This window comes from Aphis gossypii, chromosome X (genome assembly GCF_020184175.1).
Source record: "Aphis gossypii isolate Hap1 chromosome X, ASM2018417v2, whole genome shotgun sequence".
NCBI classification, from domain to species: domain Eukaryota; kingdom Metazoa; phylum Arthropoda; class Insecta; order Hemiptera; family Aphididae; genus Aphis; species Aphis gossypii.
In genome coordinates this window covers 58282418-58301973 of record NC_065533.1, presented here as the reverse complement: position 1 = coordinate 58301973, position 19556 = coordinate 58282418, and the positions used below count along the sequence as shown (strand labels likewise).

Below are 19556 nucleotides of genomic sequence, written 5' to 3'. Positions count from 1 at the left end.
TTCTTCAATTTTTGAAATTAATAGTTTGACTGGATCAGATTTAGCTACATCTATATTGAATGGTAAGTATAAATTGAATTATATAAAAGGTAGATGGATAATAATTTACAAGTAATATACTTTAATTTTTGTTTTAAAGGTTTAAATGGCTGTGGCATTGAGTGTGACTACTTGTACTGACAAGGGTATGATGGAGATAGTAATATGGCAGGGAAATTTAATGTGGTCCAAGCTGTGATTAGAGCTACACATCCAAAAGCACTTTACGTTCATTGTGCAGCACATTCATTTAATTTAGCCGTCTGTACATCAAGTAACATACAATCTGTTAGAAATTGCTTAGGAATAGTTGAGCGACTTTATGTGTTTTTTAACACACCTAAAAGCAAAAATGCATTGATCAATGAAATCGAAAAAAGTGACTCCATACCTAATTCAAATGCTAGGACTCTTAAACGGCAATGCGCAACTAAATGGGTTCAGAAGTATGAGTCGTTAAACGATTTTGTTGAGTTATTACCATTTGTAGTAAAAACACTGGAAAAAATTTATTCTACATGGGGTGTACCATCTTCTGTTGATGCTAATGTTTTATTAAAAAGTTTATTGGATTCTGAGTTTCTGGTTTCTTTATATGTTACAAAAGTAAATATTTAATTGAAAATTTATGTAAATATATATTAATATATATTTAAATATTTCAGATATTTTTTGCCTTTGGAATGCCTGTGTGTAAACAACTACAGAAAGAGCGGATATATTTAAAAAATACTTTAAGTACTATTGAATTATTAGTTAATACTTTAAAAAAAAATGAGACAAGATGCAGAAAAAGAATTTCACATTTTATTTGAGAAACTAAAAGTATGTGATTTGAGTTTTGAAGTAATTCAATGTTGAGTATTAATGTATAATTAACTTTTAATATCTTAATAGAATCTAGCAAATGTTATTGGCACAGAAATAATTAAAAAAACGCACAGCAACAAAACAAACAAATAGAAGGAATTCTCAAGTATCCTCAATAGAAGATTATTATAGAGTGACAGTGTTTATGCCATTTATTGACAATTTTATCAACCAACTTACAACTCGATTTTTAAATCATAAATCCGTTTTTGAAGGTAATATGTATATTGATTTATCTAGGTAATATAAAAATCGGTATTAATATTATGTTTTGTATATTAATATAGGGTTTGAATGTTTATTTACGACCACATTTTCTGATGTTGAAAAAATAGCATATGATAATTTAGTTGAATTTTACTTACCACCAGTAGAACATGATAATGCCTATATCGAATAAAATTTGGAAATTAAAAATAGCCAGTCAAGGGGTCAACATCAAAAATGGGTAGAAGCACTTTTGAGTTTCCCCTTGATTGACTTTCCTAATATTCATTTTTTAATCAAATATTAGGCACATTACCGGTGTCGACAGCTACTCCCGAAAGATCTTTTTCAACTTTAAAAAGGTTGAAAACTTATCTTAGATCTACAATGAACGAAGTAATCTTTTAATTATTTTGAAAATATTTAATATCTACTATATAACAATATAACTTATTTGTACTTTATTTTTAATTGTATTATTATTTAGACGAGGCTAAATGGACTGGCTATGATGTCCATTCATCGTGACATACATCTAGATGTAGAGGAAATAATAAACCAAATGGCTCTAAGTCCCAGAAAATTAGAATTGTTTTATAAATGTTTTTTTTTTATATGATTAAAAATAAATGATTAACAACAAAATGAATTTATGTTAATTCATGGTAATAAATTTATTGAATACATATAAAAAAATATAAAAATATGGTAAATGAATTTAGTAAACCAGAATTGGGGGGTGTGGGTGGCTGTGCCCCCCGCCTATCTGTAGTATGAACATTTTCTGGACCCTCCCCATAACAAATTTCTAAATACGCCACTGGGTAATTTAATAATAAAACAAAATAAAACTGGCATATCAACTAGTTTAATAATAATAAAAATAATTTAACAATATAACACTGGTATATTAACTTGTTAATAATAATACCTACAAAGAATTAAACAAATTAAAACTAGTTTAAAATAAACCTTGTTTAATAATAATAAAAACAATTAAAACAATATATTATTTACCACCCCTCAGGGGAAACACTACATGTGTTACGGGTATGGCGAACCCGGGGACCCGAGCTCCTTTACTCCCTAGGCAAGGGAGGTTGATCGTAGGGCTAACAACCCTACATCGGAAAACACTACAAATGTTAAGAAACCATAAAACAAGCCTCGAATATGGAAGAGAACTGGACAAAGACTGGAATCGGAAAACTGTATCAAAATTGGGACTTGGAATATTATAACTTTAAATAAACCGGGTGCATTACAATGCATGCTGGACGTTACCCAAAATTACAATATTACTATACTAGCTTTACCAGAGGTTAGATGGCCTGGTGAAGGAAACATAAAAAAAGATGATAAAACAATTTTCTATAGTGGTTATGGTTTGGGCATGTATGGAGAGCTGATAATGACATAATAAAAAAAGTACTAACGGAGACCATACAAAAAAAAGACCAATAGGCAGACCACGAACGAGGTGGAAAGAAGCGGTAGAAAAAGATATCAAGATGCTGGGAAGAAATATGACTGTTGACCTGGGATTGGACAGGGAAAGATGGAGAGAATTGCTTGTGGCAGCTCAGATCCTAAAGGGACCGTTAAGCTAAGGAAGAAGAAGAATAAATATTATTTACCAACTATTGATTCATAAAAATTATTTGTTTTGTTAATTTTTGTCTTTTAGGCACAGGATTTAGAATTTCTATTGAAAACATTTATGCAAAACAATGGAGTCGAATACTTAGGTATTTTGTAACTAACAATGAAATTAAAATTATTTTAAGTGGTCTATCTAATAATGAAACATTATCGCATTGAAGAGAATTAAATACAGTTTTGTCAAGTGCAAATGTATTGTTACAAAGGTTTATTATTTTTAAATCAATATTTTTATATTTAATGTTTGTAAGTTATTAGTTAAAATTAATAAAAATATTTCAGCTTGATAAATTATTTTGAACGCACATTCTGAGGGAGAAACTAACCCACCGTTATTTTTAAAATCAACTAAATTTGAATATTCTAAAATGATGATTATAGCTGTGTTCAGATAATACTTTGTGGAGCGATTGAATACATGAATTACAGTCTAATAAAGGTATGATTTTTTTTAACGCATAGTCAGTTATATAATATATAATATTTCTTTTGAGTATTCTTAACTACTATTTGAATGATTTAATAAAGTTAATCTATTTACTATTTCATATAAAAGTTTTTTTATTAGATTTAAAAAGAAATTTATTTTCAAATTTTAAACTAAATAAAAAAAAAAATAAATGGAATAATTGTGTCCTTAATAAATTGTATGTAAGATCTAAACATTGGACTTTTATAACCTTTTGAAAATGGGGATCTAGAATTCAAAAAATCAAATATTTGGTTTATAGTTCTACATAAGCTAATAGTTTCATCACACCCTGAAAATTGTTTATAGTTATTATTTTTATAGTATTGAAGTGTGAGACGTTTCGCTGTTTCAGGAGCCCCCCAATGACGGACACTTTTTTTTTGTTTTTTTTTTTACAGAGTCGCATACCACGAACCGAGGTTTTATTGAGCCGGAGTATCGTGGGTTTATATGTAAGAGAGGGAAAAAGGAAAAAATAATTCTAAAGCATTTTCTGGGAGATAAAGAAATTTAAATTTTTCGCCGAGAAAGCCGAACGGCATAAAACTCGGACTTACAGAAATAATATGGATAATATTAGCGACATATAATGTTAATTATAATAATAATAGTAATATTTTTTTTAATATCTAAACAACCTCATAAGGGGATCCTGACGCTCTTAGACGTCGAGGGTACACATTACAATCGTAGCTCAGTATATACAATTTATTTACAATAAAGGCAAAATTTGTATACTCACATACCGGCCGAACATAAACATACATATATTTAACATAAACATCACGTCACTCATTATTGTTTCCCACTCGGCATATCCGCCGTGGGAACGATCATGGGTGCTCTACTCCGCCTCCGCGTATTCACTGTATTGTAAGAGCTAGAACTAAAAAAATTATATTTATTGGTGTAATAGAAAAAATCAATTTTAAATCCACTTCTGTTACACTCAAGTACCCCATTCTTAAACATGAAATATATTTAAACCTTATAGTTAATAAGAACGTTGATGAAACCTGCTATAAAGAAATAATGTTTGAAAATTTTGTAATAAATAACATTAACTTAAAAGATAGTTTTGTTTACACTGTTATAAACCATTTCCTTTAGAAGTAGTATGTAAGCAGTTTCTTATTGTATATGTATCTATATATATGTACCCAAGTACCCGTGGGAACGAGCGTTGCGACAGCCTATGGCATTCAGCTGAGTGGACAGTTTTGAGTAGCCACAAGCGGGGCAGCCGTCCGCGCTCGTCACCAGGGGGAAGTAGTCGTATTCTAGCAGAACATCAGTCCGAACCTCCGAACTCGTGTAAAATTATTTTGTTTTATGTGGTTATAAATAAAGGATATAGTCGGTTATTTCGCCAAGCGTACTTTATTATTTTTATTTAAATTGTCGTGTAGACGTACACAACAACACTAATAATCATGGTGTAGTAAAAATAATGCACATAATTAAATCTATAAATAGTAAAATTAAAATTGAAGTTCTTAAATATAACCGTTCTACAATGATTCAGCATTCCATTTTATCGGGTATTATAAAATTATTTTATGTTCATGATATTCTTCCAAAACCCCCACTAAGATCAATTGATGTAGAATCTATAACGTATAATTTTTTTTCAGTCCCTACTGATGTTCATATATCAATAGCTATAGCCAAGGTGGATGTATAGAGGTGTAAACACTTCGATAATAAATTGATTGAAAAATGTACACCACTTGTGATTTCCACCTGGGGCGCTGCCTACCCGTTGAAGGCTCAAAATATTCATATTCCTATACGAAAATATGATGCACGATGCTTGCAAAGCCATACAAATATGATTATGAATTAAATTTAAATAATGAGTAACTTAGATGGATTTTAATTAACATAAATCTATCTTCAATAATACAATTATTGTTAATTACCCGCATTTTTTGAGGGAAATAGTGTTTTGTGGAGCAGATATAGACATGCTGCCTAGCTACTTGTGTTATAATTAAAAATTACTATTTATTGTAACCATTTTCATATTAAATATAAATTAAAGTAATGGCTAATTTATTATTTCCTTGATTTGCTACCTATCCTTAGTCTCTTTGTCATGATATGTTTATTTTTGTAAAAATATATTGTACTTATAATAACTAAAAATAAATAGAATAATTCTATGTATATGGCATAATATTGAAAATACTAGGTATTACTTAAATATAATTTTTAAATACTAAGTATAACTATATATATTAAAAATATTATTACTCAATCTATTAAAATAGTATATGAATTACAAGTACCTTATTGTATGCACGTATAATAAGTTTTAAGTTATACTATTTAAAATAGAAAATATAAATTATATCATGATATTATATATTATAATATATATATTTTATCATGAATTATATTATGACATGAAGTCCATAGCCTTTGTAAATTCTAAATATACTAAATAATAAGCAAAATAAATGCTAAAATGCATTACGTGCCATAGAAGCTGTAGTATTTACTATGTATAATAGTTATAGACCTGTTGTTATATTTTGTTAAAACCATAACTACAAAAATAAGAATTAGCGAAATAAGTCGATGCCCACAGTTAATTTCAAATTCACAGCAATAGACTAACATAATAAGTTATACCAAGTTTTATTGTTTTACCAACAGGCAACAGTATAATTTTGTTTTAACAAAATATAACAACAGGTCTATAACTATTATATTCAATCATAATCAATAGCGAACTTAATATAGTTTACTTTCTTGCTGGACTGCAGTAACAGTTGTTGTTGTTTTTTTACATCCAGATTCCGAACTTTTCTGGTGGATTTTCCTAAAATTGTATTACATAAGCACCTTCTCCTGCGACCAATAGGAGCGAATCATCAGTCAAAAATGTTACAAAAACGGGGAAAATAAATAATAATAACAAAAAAATTGTTACCATGGTTACCGAAAATAAAATAGTAATAATAATAATAATAGTAATAGTAGTCATCGGTATTTTTTATTTTTCATTGTATTTTTTTTTAATTTTCCGTGAAATATTCTTAATTTTTTCGTCCGTAAGAACCTTATCCTAGCAATTACGACCCAAACAAAAAAAGAATGAGCGAAATCGATCCAGGCGTTTCGAAGCTTACCCGTTACAAAGATTTCCACTTTGACTTTTATATGTATAGATAATATAAATAATTAAACATCTAGAACTAAAAGCTTACTTTATAAAATATAAAAACTAAAGTAAAGTCTATTTATTGATACCTGAAAATAGTCTTATTCATAATTATTGAGCTACATCAATGTTATTGTTTATTGTATAGTATTTTATTTCTCTGTTTATTTTTAATCTTTGAAGGTGCTTAAGCCAACCAACCTTTGATAGATTTTTCTATACTTTTCGTTGGAGTGTCTTTGTATTTTTTCATTTTGTGTTTGACCTCTAAATAAGTAGAATGCAAGTGTAGGAGCCCTCACTCGGGACTACCCGAAGGACCACTCGACATATTATCGAGAATACTATACAAATTGGGGGCATTGGCCATAACCTTTAAAACGCCGTAAATGGCAATAGATAGGCAACCCTATGCCTTCGCCTGAATATTGGCAAGTCGGCAACCTAATGTCCACTGACCGAACGAACGGGAGAGAACGGGAGGGAATTTAGGACAAGTACAAGTTGATTATGGGGAGGGGGCTCGGTGGTCGGATCGATATGGTGCAATGATCACCGAGCTTACACAATTAGGGACAAGACTTAAAATACTGAGGTCTTGAGATGCTGACGACGAGGTTGCTGATCTGGACGACCTGGGCGGCCTCTCACACACCACGGCGAGTGCTGGCGGTCTTACGCAGGAGATGAACAGCACGATGAGCAGACGAAGAGATCGTAACCGATGAGTATGCGATGTATAATGTACTAACCTTCGATATAATGACATTCACACACGACAAATCGGTTGATGAGGAAGCTCGCAACAAATAAAAACTCCAATAATTTTATGCCTGGATGGCGAGCCAAGTATAATGAAAATTCGTGTCGCAGTGACAACGAATATAAATAATAAATACAACAATGTGGAAGCAATAATTGCTGTGATGGTTGCGCTCAATGCGACTTACAATACAAAAAAAAGCTCAGCAAAAAACTGTGAGAGAAAAAACAATAATCAATAATAATAATAATAATAATTAGGGCGTTGGCCGCATAATAATAAAAACAATGATAAGAATAAATAATGATATAAAACAACAAAAAATGATAATGGACAGCAACATCTGACCAATAATTTACATAGATAACATAATATACGACAACGATAATAAATGAACAAGACAATTATAATAATTCAACAAGTAACTATATATGGGGAGGTGGATGAAAGAGAAGGGAAACGATTAAAAGGAAGAAGATAAGGAGACTGGTCGTCGTCGGGCATGGACACTTGGTTGCGCTAATTGTTTGGCGCGAACATCACCGCCCACTTTGAAGGAACTTCAACAAGAAGGCACTGGACACAATTTGACAGCTGGTCGTGTTAGATCTCCAGATGTAGTGTGAACAGTAGCAACTCGTGACACTCCGTCGCTTCCAGGATGGAGGTCCACGATACGTCCATACCGCCAATACAAGGGGTGCGAGGGTTCCTTGATTAGGACAAGGTCTCCAACTTTCAGCTGTTTACCATCTTCAGACCATTTTGTTCGCAGCTGGAGAGTAGATAAATATTCATTTTTCCATCTAGCCCAGAAGTGACGGTGGAGGTCAGCTACTAGGCGCCATCGTTGCATTTTTGTGAGTGGTACATTATTTAAACAAGGATCAGGAAGAGATGTCACAGGTTCCAACGTTAAGAAATGACTTGGAGTCAACGCTGCTAAATCATTTGGATCATTACTAAGGGCACACAAGGGCCTTGAATTTAGAGTAGCTTCAATTTTGGTAAGCAGCGTGATCAACTCTTCACTGGTAAGTCGATGCGTTCCAATAGTTCTAAAAATTAAAGACTTAGTCGACTTTACTCCCGCTTCCCAAAGTCCTCCAAAGTGTGGAGAAGATGGAGGATTGAAACACCAAGTAATTTGGTCCTTGGACAAATGACTCCGCACACTGGTTTGGTAGTTTTCGGAGGCGATGAAGGCATGTAACGGGTTTAACAGATTGGCGGCACCAACAAAATTAGTACCACAGTCACTATGAATCTCTTTGATTGGTCCACGACGGCTGACAAATCGAGTGAATGCCAACAGGAAGGTTTCCGTAGAGAGATCAGAGCTGAGTTCAATGTGCAGAGCCTTCGTTACGGTACAGACAAATAAACAAATGTAGGCTGTACACACGGACGATTGTCGACCACGTGGTCCTTTTAACGATATCGGTCCAGCGTAGTCAACGCCGGTGATAGCAAACGGTTTTATTTGTTGTACCCTGTATTTTGGTAGAACAGCCATTTTTGGTTGAACCGGATGAGGTCTCGTACGAAAGCATGAAATACATAGGCGTAAGCGGGATCGAATAGCTTGTCTCGCGGACATAATCCAAAATTCACGTTGTAAGTGCGATTGGAGTGTCATAGCTCCAGGATGACTCAATACATGATGATTGTGATCAATTATTAGTTCCGTTAAACGATGACGAGAAGGCAACAATGCAGGATGCTTGTGAATGTACGGAATATCTGCGTTGCGCAGCCTACCGCCCACTCTGAGAATACCACCGGGATCAAGAAATAGATCTAAACGTCGAAACGGTCTCGAGCAGGGAACACCAGTTGACAGATTTGCAATTTCGACGCTAAAAGTTTGACGTTGAACTACGTACACCAACGCGGTGAGCGCACCAGCTCTCTCACCAGCATTTATAACGTGGGTAGTTGGGGCGTTAGACCGTGGCTTGGCGAATCGAAAACAGTAAGCGACTACACGAAGGATCTTTTCCAGTGAAGATACGCGATTTAACAAATTTATAATCGGAATGTCTACAGCAATGGTGAGAACAGTAGGTAAACGAGCTTCATGAGATGGAGGCCCATCGTAGTCTTCAAGTTCAGTCAACAGCAATTTTGGCCATTCATCTGGAGGTCTTAACAAGAAAGATGGCCCAGTCCACCACAATGCATGATTGAAGAGATCAGAAGGGAACAGTCCGCGTGAGGCGCAATCAACGGGATTATCTTTGGTTGGAACGTGGCGCCAGATTGCAGGTGAGCTCAACTCGTGTATAATACTGGTTCGGTTAGCGATAAAGGTGGCCCACCGATGAGGGGAAGACCGGATCCAAACGAGAGCTGTGGTGGAATCGGTCCAGGCGTGTAACTCATCAATAGTTATCCGATCAGTGTACGCATCAGAAACTAGACGGAGTAATTTCGCAGCCAAAACGGCACCGCACAATTCCAAACGGGGAATTGTGGAACGCTTTAGTGGGGCAACTTTCGATTTTCCTGTTATCAGGTGACAATGAGTGGCTGTAACAGTCGTCACACGAAGATAAACTGCTGCGGCATAACCCTTTTCAGAGCTATCGGAAAAGGCATGGAGCTGTACAGAAGTAGTATGATCATATGTTATACGACGAGGAATTGTAATGGTTTCAACGAGCTGAATTTCGGCCTGATAACGGGCCCACAATGCTGCAATGTCAGGCGGGATTGGATCATCCCAATTGACACCGGACGTCCACAGCTGCTGCATGACATGTTTTGTGAAGAAGGTCATGGGAGACAATAGTCCTAACGGATCAAAAACACGGGCAATGTCTGATAAAACAGTTCGTTTTGTCGGCAGAGCTGACGAGGGTTGAGCACTAAAAGAGAAAGTATCAGCGGATGGATCCCATTTTAATCCTAGCATTTTCAAATCAGAGAGTTCGTCACTGTTGAACAAAATCGAAACGGACATGGCACGAGCTTCTGGTGGGACCACTTGTAAAATTTGTACGTTGTTACTGGCCCATTTGCGGAGTTCAAACTGTGCAAGCGCACAAAGGTTAATTAATTCAGACTGACATTTGAGTGCGTCTTCTTCTGAGTTTGCACCAGTTAGAATATCGTCGACAAACGTATCGTTAAGCAAAACATTCGCAGCTATCGGCCATGTAGCACCGTCAAGTGTGGCAAGATGACGAAGTGTTCGCAGAGCTTGAAAAGGCGCGGCTGACGTTCCGTAAGTTACCGTACACAGCCGGTACTCGTCAATAGGTAACGATGGTGAAAAACGCCACAAGATTCTCAGATAATCTCGATCAGCTGGTTGAACTAAAATTTGGCGGTACATCTGTTTGATATCAGCCATAAAAAGATACTTCCAGAGACGAGAGCGGAGCAGCACAATTTGGATATCTGTTTGCAACTTGGGACCCGTATACATACTCTCATTCAGAGAAGCGCCGGTAGAAGTTCGAGCAGAAGCATTGAATACAACACGCAATTTTGTGGTCTTACTATCAGGTTTTATAACACAATGATGGGGTATATAGTAATTTAATGGATTGTCGCGTTCACTCATTGGTACAAGTTCCATGTGCCCGTTTGACAAATAGTCTTGCATGAAATCGACATACTGCTGACGCAGATCTGGTTGTCGAGATAAACGAAACTCAAGGGCTTTATAGCGTTGAAAAGCATGTGATTTGGAATCGCCGAGCACTGGAAATGGCGTTCGAAACGGAAGGGTGACCATAAAACGACCTGAACTGGTCCGAGTAGTAGTTGAGATATAAATTTCTTCTGCGACCTTGTCATCGGGACTTAAGTGTTGAACTGCAGGCAGTTCTTCCAAGTCCCAAAACTTTCTTAATGTTGCATCAAGGTTAGTGGAAGTTGACACACACATTGTGATTAGGGACAAAGGTGAAACGGAAGTGGTTGGTCCGAACAAGACCCAACCAAAAATTGTTTTTAACGCGGTCGGCTCCCCGGCACGACCCGACACGAGACTGTCACACAGTATGGATGGCAGAATGTCGGCACCCAAAAGCAAATCTACGTCACCAGGGATGTGATATAACGGATCAGCTAAGGGCAAGTTGTGGACATGGGTCCAGTTTCCAGGTGTGATCGAAATTTGTGGAGTCTTGCCTGTGATGTGTGGTACAATTAAGGCGTCAATACTTAGGATGGGCGTTTGTTTGCCGTGAGGAGTCACCATCACAACCGATGATCCACAAACTTGAGTAGTGGCAGTATTAGCGAACGTGGTTATATTTACAGGTGAACGTCGGCGATTGAGCATGAGAATATCAGCCGATTTTTCCGTTATGAAACTGGCTTGAGACCCACTGTCGAGTAGGGCTCGAAACGAATGAAGACGACCGTCGGTGGCACAAATGTCCAGAAGCACAGTGGATAACAATACCACTTTGTGGGGGTGATCTTTTACAACTAACGTGACCGTGCTTGTTGGATCACCGGACTGAACTACCATGGAGCTACTTGGCTGAGATATATTCGCGGTTGGAGTAGATTCAAAATGCAACAAAGTATGGTGTGATCGCTTGCATGTTTGACATTTGAATTTTGAAGGACAAGCAACGGATGAGTGGCCACCCCGGAGACAGTTTATACAGAGCCGGTGTGTCTTAGCAATTTGAAAACGATCGGTTGTACTTTTACTAAGAAACAGTTGACATTGTCGAATCGAATGGGGTTTAGTGCACAGTGGGCACTTACTGACAGCAGGTACATAGTGACCTGAGGGAGTGGTTGCCATCGTACTAGCAGTCATCACTTTCGGTCGATAACTTGGACGAGAGTGTGCTGCATATGATTTACTCGACTGATTTGCTGGGGAGCTACCAGACTGCAATTTCGTTGAATAATTCCCTGAACGGGCTTCTGCTGATCGAATATGACTTCTTAAGAACTCTACAAAATCACTCGTTGACGGTTGATGGCGATCTCCAACAGTGATTTCCCAACGAGAACGAAGATCATAGTCTAAATGATTCTCAAATATATGAACGAGGATTGGACTCCACTGCCGAGTAACAAAGTCTAAATTATCCAGTGCTGCAGTATGCTCAAGAATAGTTGTGAGAAGCGTTTTTATAGAAGACGCATCGTTACAATTGACTATATGAGGGGCTAGAAGGGCGTCCAGATGAATCCGGGCCAAATCACGCTTGTTACCATAACGAGCACGCACCACTTCCCACGCTTTATTATAATTTGCAGACGTCAGAGGTAGATGAGAAACCAATGAAAGAGCTTCGCCTTGCAAAGAGGTCTTTAAAATTTCAAAACGTTCAACATCGGGAAGGTCAGGCGCATGCGACAAAATCGATTTAAAAAGATCCTCAAAACCTTGCCATTCAATCAGAACTCCTGAAAAGGTAGGGAAATTCCGTTTGGGTAATTGATAATGTGACAGGTTACTCGAGCTCTGGTTCGCGGCACCATGAGCTGATGAGGTATCCATTCCAGGAGATAATGAAAACTGGTATACATCAGCAAAGGCGGCAAGTTCATAATACATATTGTCAAAATCAGAACTGAGTTTCAGACTCTCTTTATTGTCTACGATGTCGGTAGGGGCTAGATTTTTACCAACCGACGCTTCCATTACTTGGAAGTCATCTTCAGTATTTTTACGAATATCATTTAACTCGGACAGCATCTTGGATATTTTTGCATGTTTGCCTGCATTAGAACGGTCGGCCTTATAGTCACCGGCTGCGGCGGCAAAAGATGTGATTTTTGCTATAGCGCGAACAGCCCGTGCTTTGGCGTCATTATACGTCATTGACGATGTAGCGAACATTTCAACAAAATTTATGACGAATGTGATATAGATGGATGTAGATAATAAAACACAATGTTTTAATTGTACAGAGTGGGAAAGATTTGATGAACTACAGTCAAACAAGGTTTAGTAGCAACTCAACCTGTCATCAATGCCAAACCCAAATAAAAGACTATATGGTACTACAATAGTTTCGCGGTTTGTTTTCGAATCCGGCTCGAAGGACCAAAAAATGTAGGAGCCCTCACTCGGGACTACCCGAAGGACCACTCGACATATTATCGAGAATACTATACAAATTGGGGGCATTGGCCATAACCTTTAAAACGCCGTAAATGGCAATAGATAGGCAACCCTATGCCTTCGCCTGAATATTGGCAAGTCGGCAACCTAATGTCCACTGACCGAACGAACGGGAGAGAACGGGAGGGAATTTAGGACAAGTACAAGTTGATTATGGGGAGGGGGCTCGGTGGTCGGATCGATATGGTGCAATGATCACCGAGCTTACACAATTAGGGACAAGACTTAAAATACTGAGGTCTTGAGATGCTGACGACGAGGTTGCTGATCTGGACGACCTGGGCGGCCTCTCACACACCACGGCGAGTGCTGGCGGTCTTACGCAGGAGATGAACAGCACGATGAGCAGACGAAGAGATCGTAACCGATGAGTATGCGATGTATAATGTACTAACCTTCGATATAATGACATTCACACACGACAAATCGGTTGATGAGGAAGCTCGCAACAAATAAAAACTCCAATAATTTTATGCCTGGATGGCGAGCCAAGTATAATGAAAATTCGTGTCGCAGTGACAACGAATATAAATAATAAATACAACAATGTGGAAGCAATAATTGCTGTGATGGTTGCGCTCAATGCGACTTACAATACAAAAAAAAGCTCAGCAAAAAACTGTGAGAGAAAAAACAATAATCAATAATAATAATAATAATAATTAGGGCGTTGGCCGCATAATAATAAAAACAATGATAAGAATAAATAATGATATAAAACAACAAAAAATGATAATGGACAGCAACATCTGACCAATAATTTACATAGATAACATAATATACGACAACGATAATAAATGAACAAGACAATTATAATAATTCAACAAGTAACTATATATGGGGAGGTGGATGAAAGAGAAGGGAAACGATTAAAAGGAAGAAGATAAGGAGACTGGTCGTCGTCGGGCATGGACACTTGGTTGCGCTAATTGTTTGGCGCGAACAGCAAGTTTATTAGTTAAATTATATTTGCATTATTCATGCATTACATTTCTTACGAAAAGTGAAACTTAAGTTCTCTTTTTTTTTATCAGAGGCTTAATGTTATATGTAAAATATGTACAGCTGTTATTTCACAACATTTGTCATCTTCACTATGAATTTTCACTAATTGTATTAGAATCCGAACCACTGGAAAGTTTACCTACACCATAAGTAGGTACTTGATTTTTCACAGAATGTGGTTAAGAATTTCCGAAATACTTTCCCAAAATTACTTGCATTGACAATTATGGTATATGTTATTTTTAGATTCTGAACGAAGTGATGAATGTATTGATTTTACAATGGTGTGTGTTTTTTTTTTTTTTTTTTTTTTGTTTTTGTGTCTGTGTACAGCATAACTAGTCGAAATAATGCTCCAATTTCAAACTATGGGGGTGGTTTCCGATGTAAAAGTGAATATCCTTGGTGCATTATAGAGGTAAAAAGTTAACATTTTCCAACAGTCTTCAAAAAAATCGAGAAAAACAAAAAAAAAATGACGGAAAAACGGCAATTTTTACGCAAAACCAGTTTTCGACCAAATCGATTTTTTTTTATGGTTGTAATTCAAAAACTAATCACTGAAAATACTTGAAATTTTCACCAAATGTTAATGTCAGTGGTATCCGTATATAGTTAAATTTTCAAAACATTGTTGACTTTTTTTGAGTTATTTATAGACCACTGAAATTTTCGATTTTTTTGAGAAATTTTTTTTAAAGTGTCGATAAAAAATTTTTGGATGACCAAAAAGTTTTGAAAATTTAATACAAGGTTCCTTATGAGTTGTTTTTAATGTAGCTAAAAAAAATTAAAAATCGTTAGTCACAATTTTTTTTTATAAGCGTTTTTAGTTCAAATTTTTACGAAATCTGTCTAAAACGCGAAAATTTGCAAGTAATTTTGAAGTTGAAAAATCATAAAATTTTTTTCTTTTATAACTAAGTTTTGAAAATTTGGTACAAGGTTCTCCATACATTTTTCTTCAAATATCTGTAAAAAAAACTCTACCGGATTCAGACAAAAAATTTTTATGAGTGTTTGAAATTTAAATTTTTACAAAAACCGCGTTAAATAACAGTTTAGCCTCAAACGATTTTTGATATTTGTTATTATTCAAAAAGTATAAGTCGTAGATACTTGAAAATTTTACCAGTTATTAAGATTCGCGTTTTCTTTACGTGATTTAAATTTCAAAATATTTTGATTTTTTTTGAGCTATTTGTACACAACTGGTATTTTCAATTTTTTTGAAAAAATATTTTTGAAGTGTCGATAAAATTTTTTTGGCCCTATCAAAATACTTGAAAATTTAATACAAAGTTCCTCATATGTTATTCTTATAGTGATTAAAAAATTATAAGAATACATAGGCACAATTTTTTTTTATTAGCATTTGAAGTTCAAATTTTGACGAAAATTCGTCAAAAGCATGAATATTTGCAAATTATTTGAAGTTGAAAAATCATAAAATTTTTTGTGTTTATAACTAAGGATTAAAAATACAACACTAAGTTTTCCATAAGTTACCTTCAAGTATCTATAGAGAAAACTCGAAGCATCATTATAGGAAAAATTTTAAGTGCGTTTGAATTTTAAATTTTAACGAAATCGCGTAACGATAACGATTTATCCTCAAACGGTTTTAAATATTTGTTATTTATTCAAAAAGTATAAGTGAGCTATTTATAGACAACTGAAATTTTCAATTTTTCTGAAAATTGTTTTTTTATGTGTCGATAAAATCTTTTTGGCCCTATCAAAATACTTGAAAATTTAATGCAAAGTTCCTCATAAGTTATTATTATAGTGATTAAATAATTATAAGAATACATAGGCACAATTTTTTTTTATTAGCATTTGAAGTTCAAATATTGACAAAAATTCGTCAAAACCATGAATATTTGCAAATTATTTTGTAGGTATATTTCATAAAAATTTTTGTATAAGTAGCTAAGAGTTGAAAATTTAATACAAGGTTTTTCATAAGTTTAACTTACAATTATTATAAAAGAACTTAAATTTTGTTGTATTCAGGCCATTAAAACATAAACCACCTTTTTCACCAACCACAGGTAATTATATCCTAGGCTGACAAATCATGTTCGTTCAGAATCGTTTTTCGTATACAATGATAACTATCATTGGATTCAAATTTAACACTCCTATAATATATAATAATGATCCATACGGCACCTAATGTACAGCAGAGCGGTACTCACTTGCCCGCTTTTTAAGTACTTATTTGATAAGTTTGAGTTATTTCATTGATTACTTCAGCAATGTTCAAATAATTATGTCCACCTATAATCCTTCTACATCCCAAAACATAGGAATGACGGGTATAAGAAATTTCTTCAATGAAATGACATATCATGCCAAGGTAGCTTTTTTTGTTAGTACTCCATATATCTGCTGTAGTGCAAATATATTGTTGTTTATTGAGAAATGAAGTCAACATGGAAATATAATTTGTATAGCTTGAGTTAAGTTTTTCGGTCTGGGGGTAAAATAGAATCTACAGATGTTAAACCAATAAGGCCAATAATTAACTCTTGAAATTCTGGTTTCTCACACGTAACTAATGGTCTCATTTCTTGAACACTAAATCACCAATCTATAATATATAAACATTAAAATTATTTTCTTATATTTTAAATTAAAATTAATTATTATACAGGATGTGATTCACCAAGAACGCTAACTTCCATTTACTTTTTCAATAATGGAGTTATTCAATTTGCCTTTGGCATTGTCTTCAAATATTCTATAGAAATACAATTGTAAATGTCAAATATGCCTACCATAATTATCCCTATAATTGTATTTTATTAAGAAGTACTTATTTAGCAACTAGTAAGTAAAATTACCTTTTCTTTAGACCATTTTTTAGTTTGACAACTAAAGAGTTTCATTTGAATCTCAGTAGTTATGGATACATCATGTCTTTTCCTTGCTTCGTTTACTTTTTGCATCAATGAATTATGTTTGAGCTGCAAATGTATAGCTGCGCGGAGTGGAGTGGTACGGGGTTATCCCGCAAAATGTTTGTCCACTACTCCGCTTGTCTAAACTTTGAATAAGTAGAACTCATAAACTACTCACCCTAAATTCGATTTTTATGTATCAAAATACTCTAAAAATTATTCTGCTTTGGAATATGAAATTAAAAATCTATGTTGTCATTCAAAAAAGTAAAAAACTTAAAAAATTATAAGGATAAAAAATATTTAAAAATATAATTTTTTTTATAAAAACGTTGTTTTTTAACACTTAGAAACTATGTAAAAAATATTTTCAAAAACATGAATACTTTTGGAAATAATGAGTGTTGTTTGATAAAAGAATCACCCTGTATATATATATATATATATATATATTATATATATATGTATATATATATGTATATATACTGATGTATTACTGACACTGACCACACAATATTAACCGTATCTATCCAAGACAGTTATATAGATTTAATTTTTTAATTTAAAAATGAATTAAGTTTTAATAGAAAACTCAATAACATCAAAAAAAAATATTAAACGTAAAATAATGGAAATGAAACGTGGTGTTATAGATTCTGATAATTATTTTCATGAAACATTTAGGCCAATTCTCGAACCATTGAATATACTATCAAAAAAAAAAATAGTTCACATAATAAATTATCCAGTTGATCAAAAAAATATAGAAGTTCTATATGCAAGTTATGAAGATGAGGATACCTTAAATTCGTCATACATTATTTTTTTTAATACCGGCCCACAACTACGGGGTTATGATAGATCGTACGGCATGTATTATGACAAAGCTAATAAATTTAAAATATCAGATTTTCCTGTAACTTTTAGCCATGGTAACTTAAATATACTCGATAATTAATATCCATGGACTGTTGGTCTTTGGTCGTTATTATGTGAGAAAGAACCAAAAAATACAACCATAGCTGATATGGAGTCATATTATAATATTTTAAAGATACCTAAAGCTCATTTAAAAGCAGATGATAAACCTAGGACATCAAGGTACTTTAAATGGATGGACGTTGTTAAACCCTTTTATGAGCTTATGAAAATTGAGGAAAACCAGTTAAATTCAGAAATAACCAAAATTGACAATGCTAAATTAAATACTCCTTTGCGATTTAATTTAAACCCATTTGATAATTATATATCTAGCTCCAACGCTAAACAAAAGAAGATTCATAACAATACAACTATTAGAAATGAATCTTGAATTTAGTCCAGAACCAGTTGTTCTAACATTTAATGAACCTCCAACTGATGAGTTATTTAAGTTTAGTTTATCGCCACAGATTAAAAAAGGTTTAGATCTATATTAAGACATAGTACCACAAACACAATTAGTTTATTATGATGATCCAAACGAGTTGGTGACTAGATAAAATCTTTTAATATCATCTCAAAGCGCTGGTAATACTGTTGTAAATAATGAAATTATATCAATTTTAGAATAATTGCGTGAGCTGGATATTATAGTATAATGGTTATGTTCGAAAATATAGCAAATGACCTACACCGAGCTGCAAGAAAAATATTTCCTAGGTGCACTGTTAACTAACAGGGTCCAAAGATAATCTTTGGCAGGCTGATTTATTAGATGTGCAATCTCATTCTAAACAAAATTATGGTTTTAAATACATCCTTGTTGTTATAGATACATATACAAAATATGTATGGGTTGAATCATTGAAAAATAAAACAGCAAAAGAATGCACAAGAGGTATGTTAAATATATTAAAAAAAGCCCAACCAAAATTATTGCAGACAGATAATGGTACAGAGATTCACAATAATGAATTTCAAGATTTAATGAAAAAACATAAAATTAAACATTATAGTACATATAGTGTTATAAAATATTCAATTGGTGAACGTGTAATACAAACTTTCAAAAATAATAAACAAACATTTCACCGCCACAGGTACATGGAATTGGTATAATACAATATTAAAAATTTTACACAATTATAATTTATAATAATACAAAACATAGGACAATCAAATGTACACCACATGAAACCAAAATCAATGCATACAAAATTCAACCAGATGTACAATTAAAAAATAAAACAATATATAAACCAAAATTTAAAATAAATGATAATGTAAGAATATCAAAATATAAACATAATACATATATTTAGTAAAGGATATAATCCAAATTGGACAGAGGAAATTTTTACAGTTTCAAAAATTTTACAAACTAATCCTATAACTTACCAATTAAAAGATGAATCAGATAACACAATTTTGGG

General features: G+C 33.9%; 1 protein-coding gene across 1 annotated transcript; it reads right to left on the bottom strand.

The window, feature by feature from the left end:
* Positions 1–7744: 7744 nt before the first annotated feature.
* Positions 7745–13006, bottom strand: LOC114130076 (uncharacterized). Its single transcript, XM_027994969.2, has one exon. The coding sequence runs from the start codon at positions 13004–13006 to the stop codon at positions 7745–7747; it is 5262 nt and encodes a 1753-aa protein (XP_027850770.2).
* Positions 13007–19556: the final 6550 nt, after the last annotated feature.

What these genes read in the sequence shown, in the direction of transcription:
- LOC114130076 (XM_027994969.2), bottom strand. Translation starts at nt 13,006, where the DNA reads ATGTTCGCTACATCGTCAATGACGTATAATGACGCCAAAGCACGGGCT.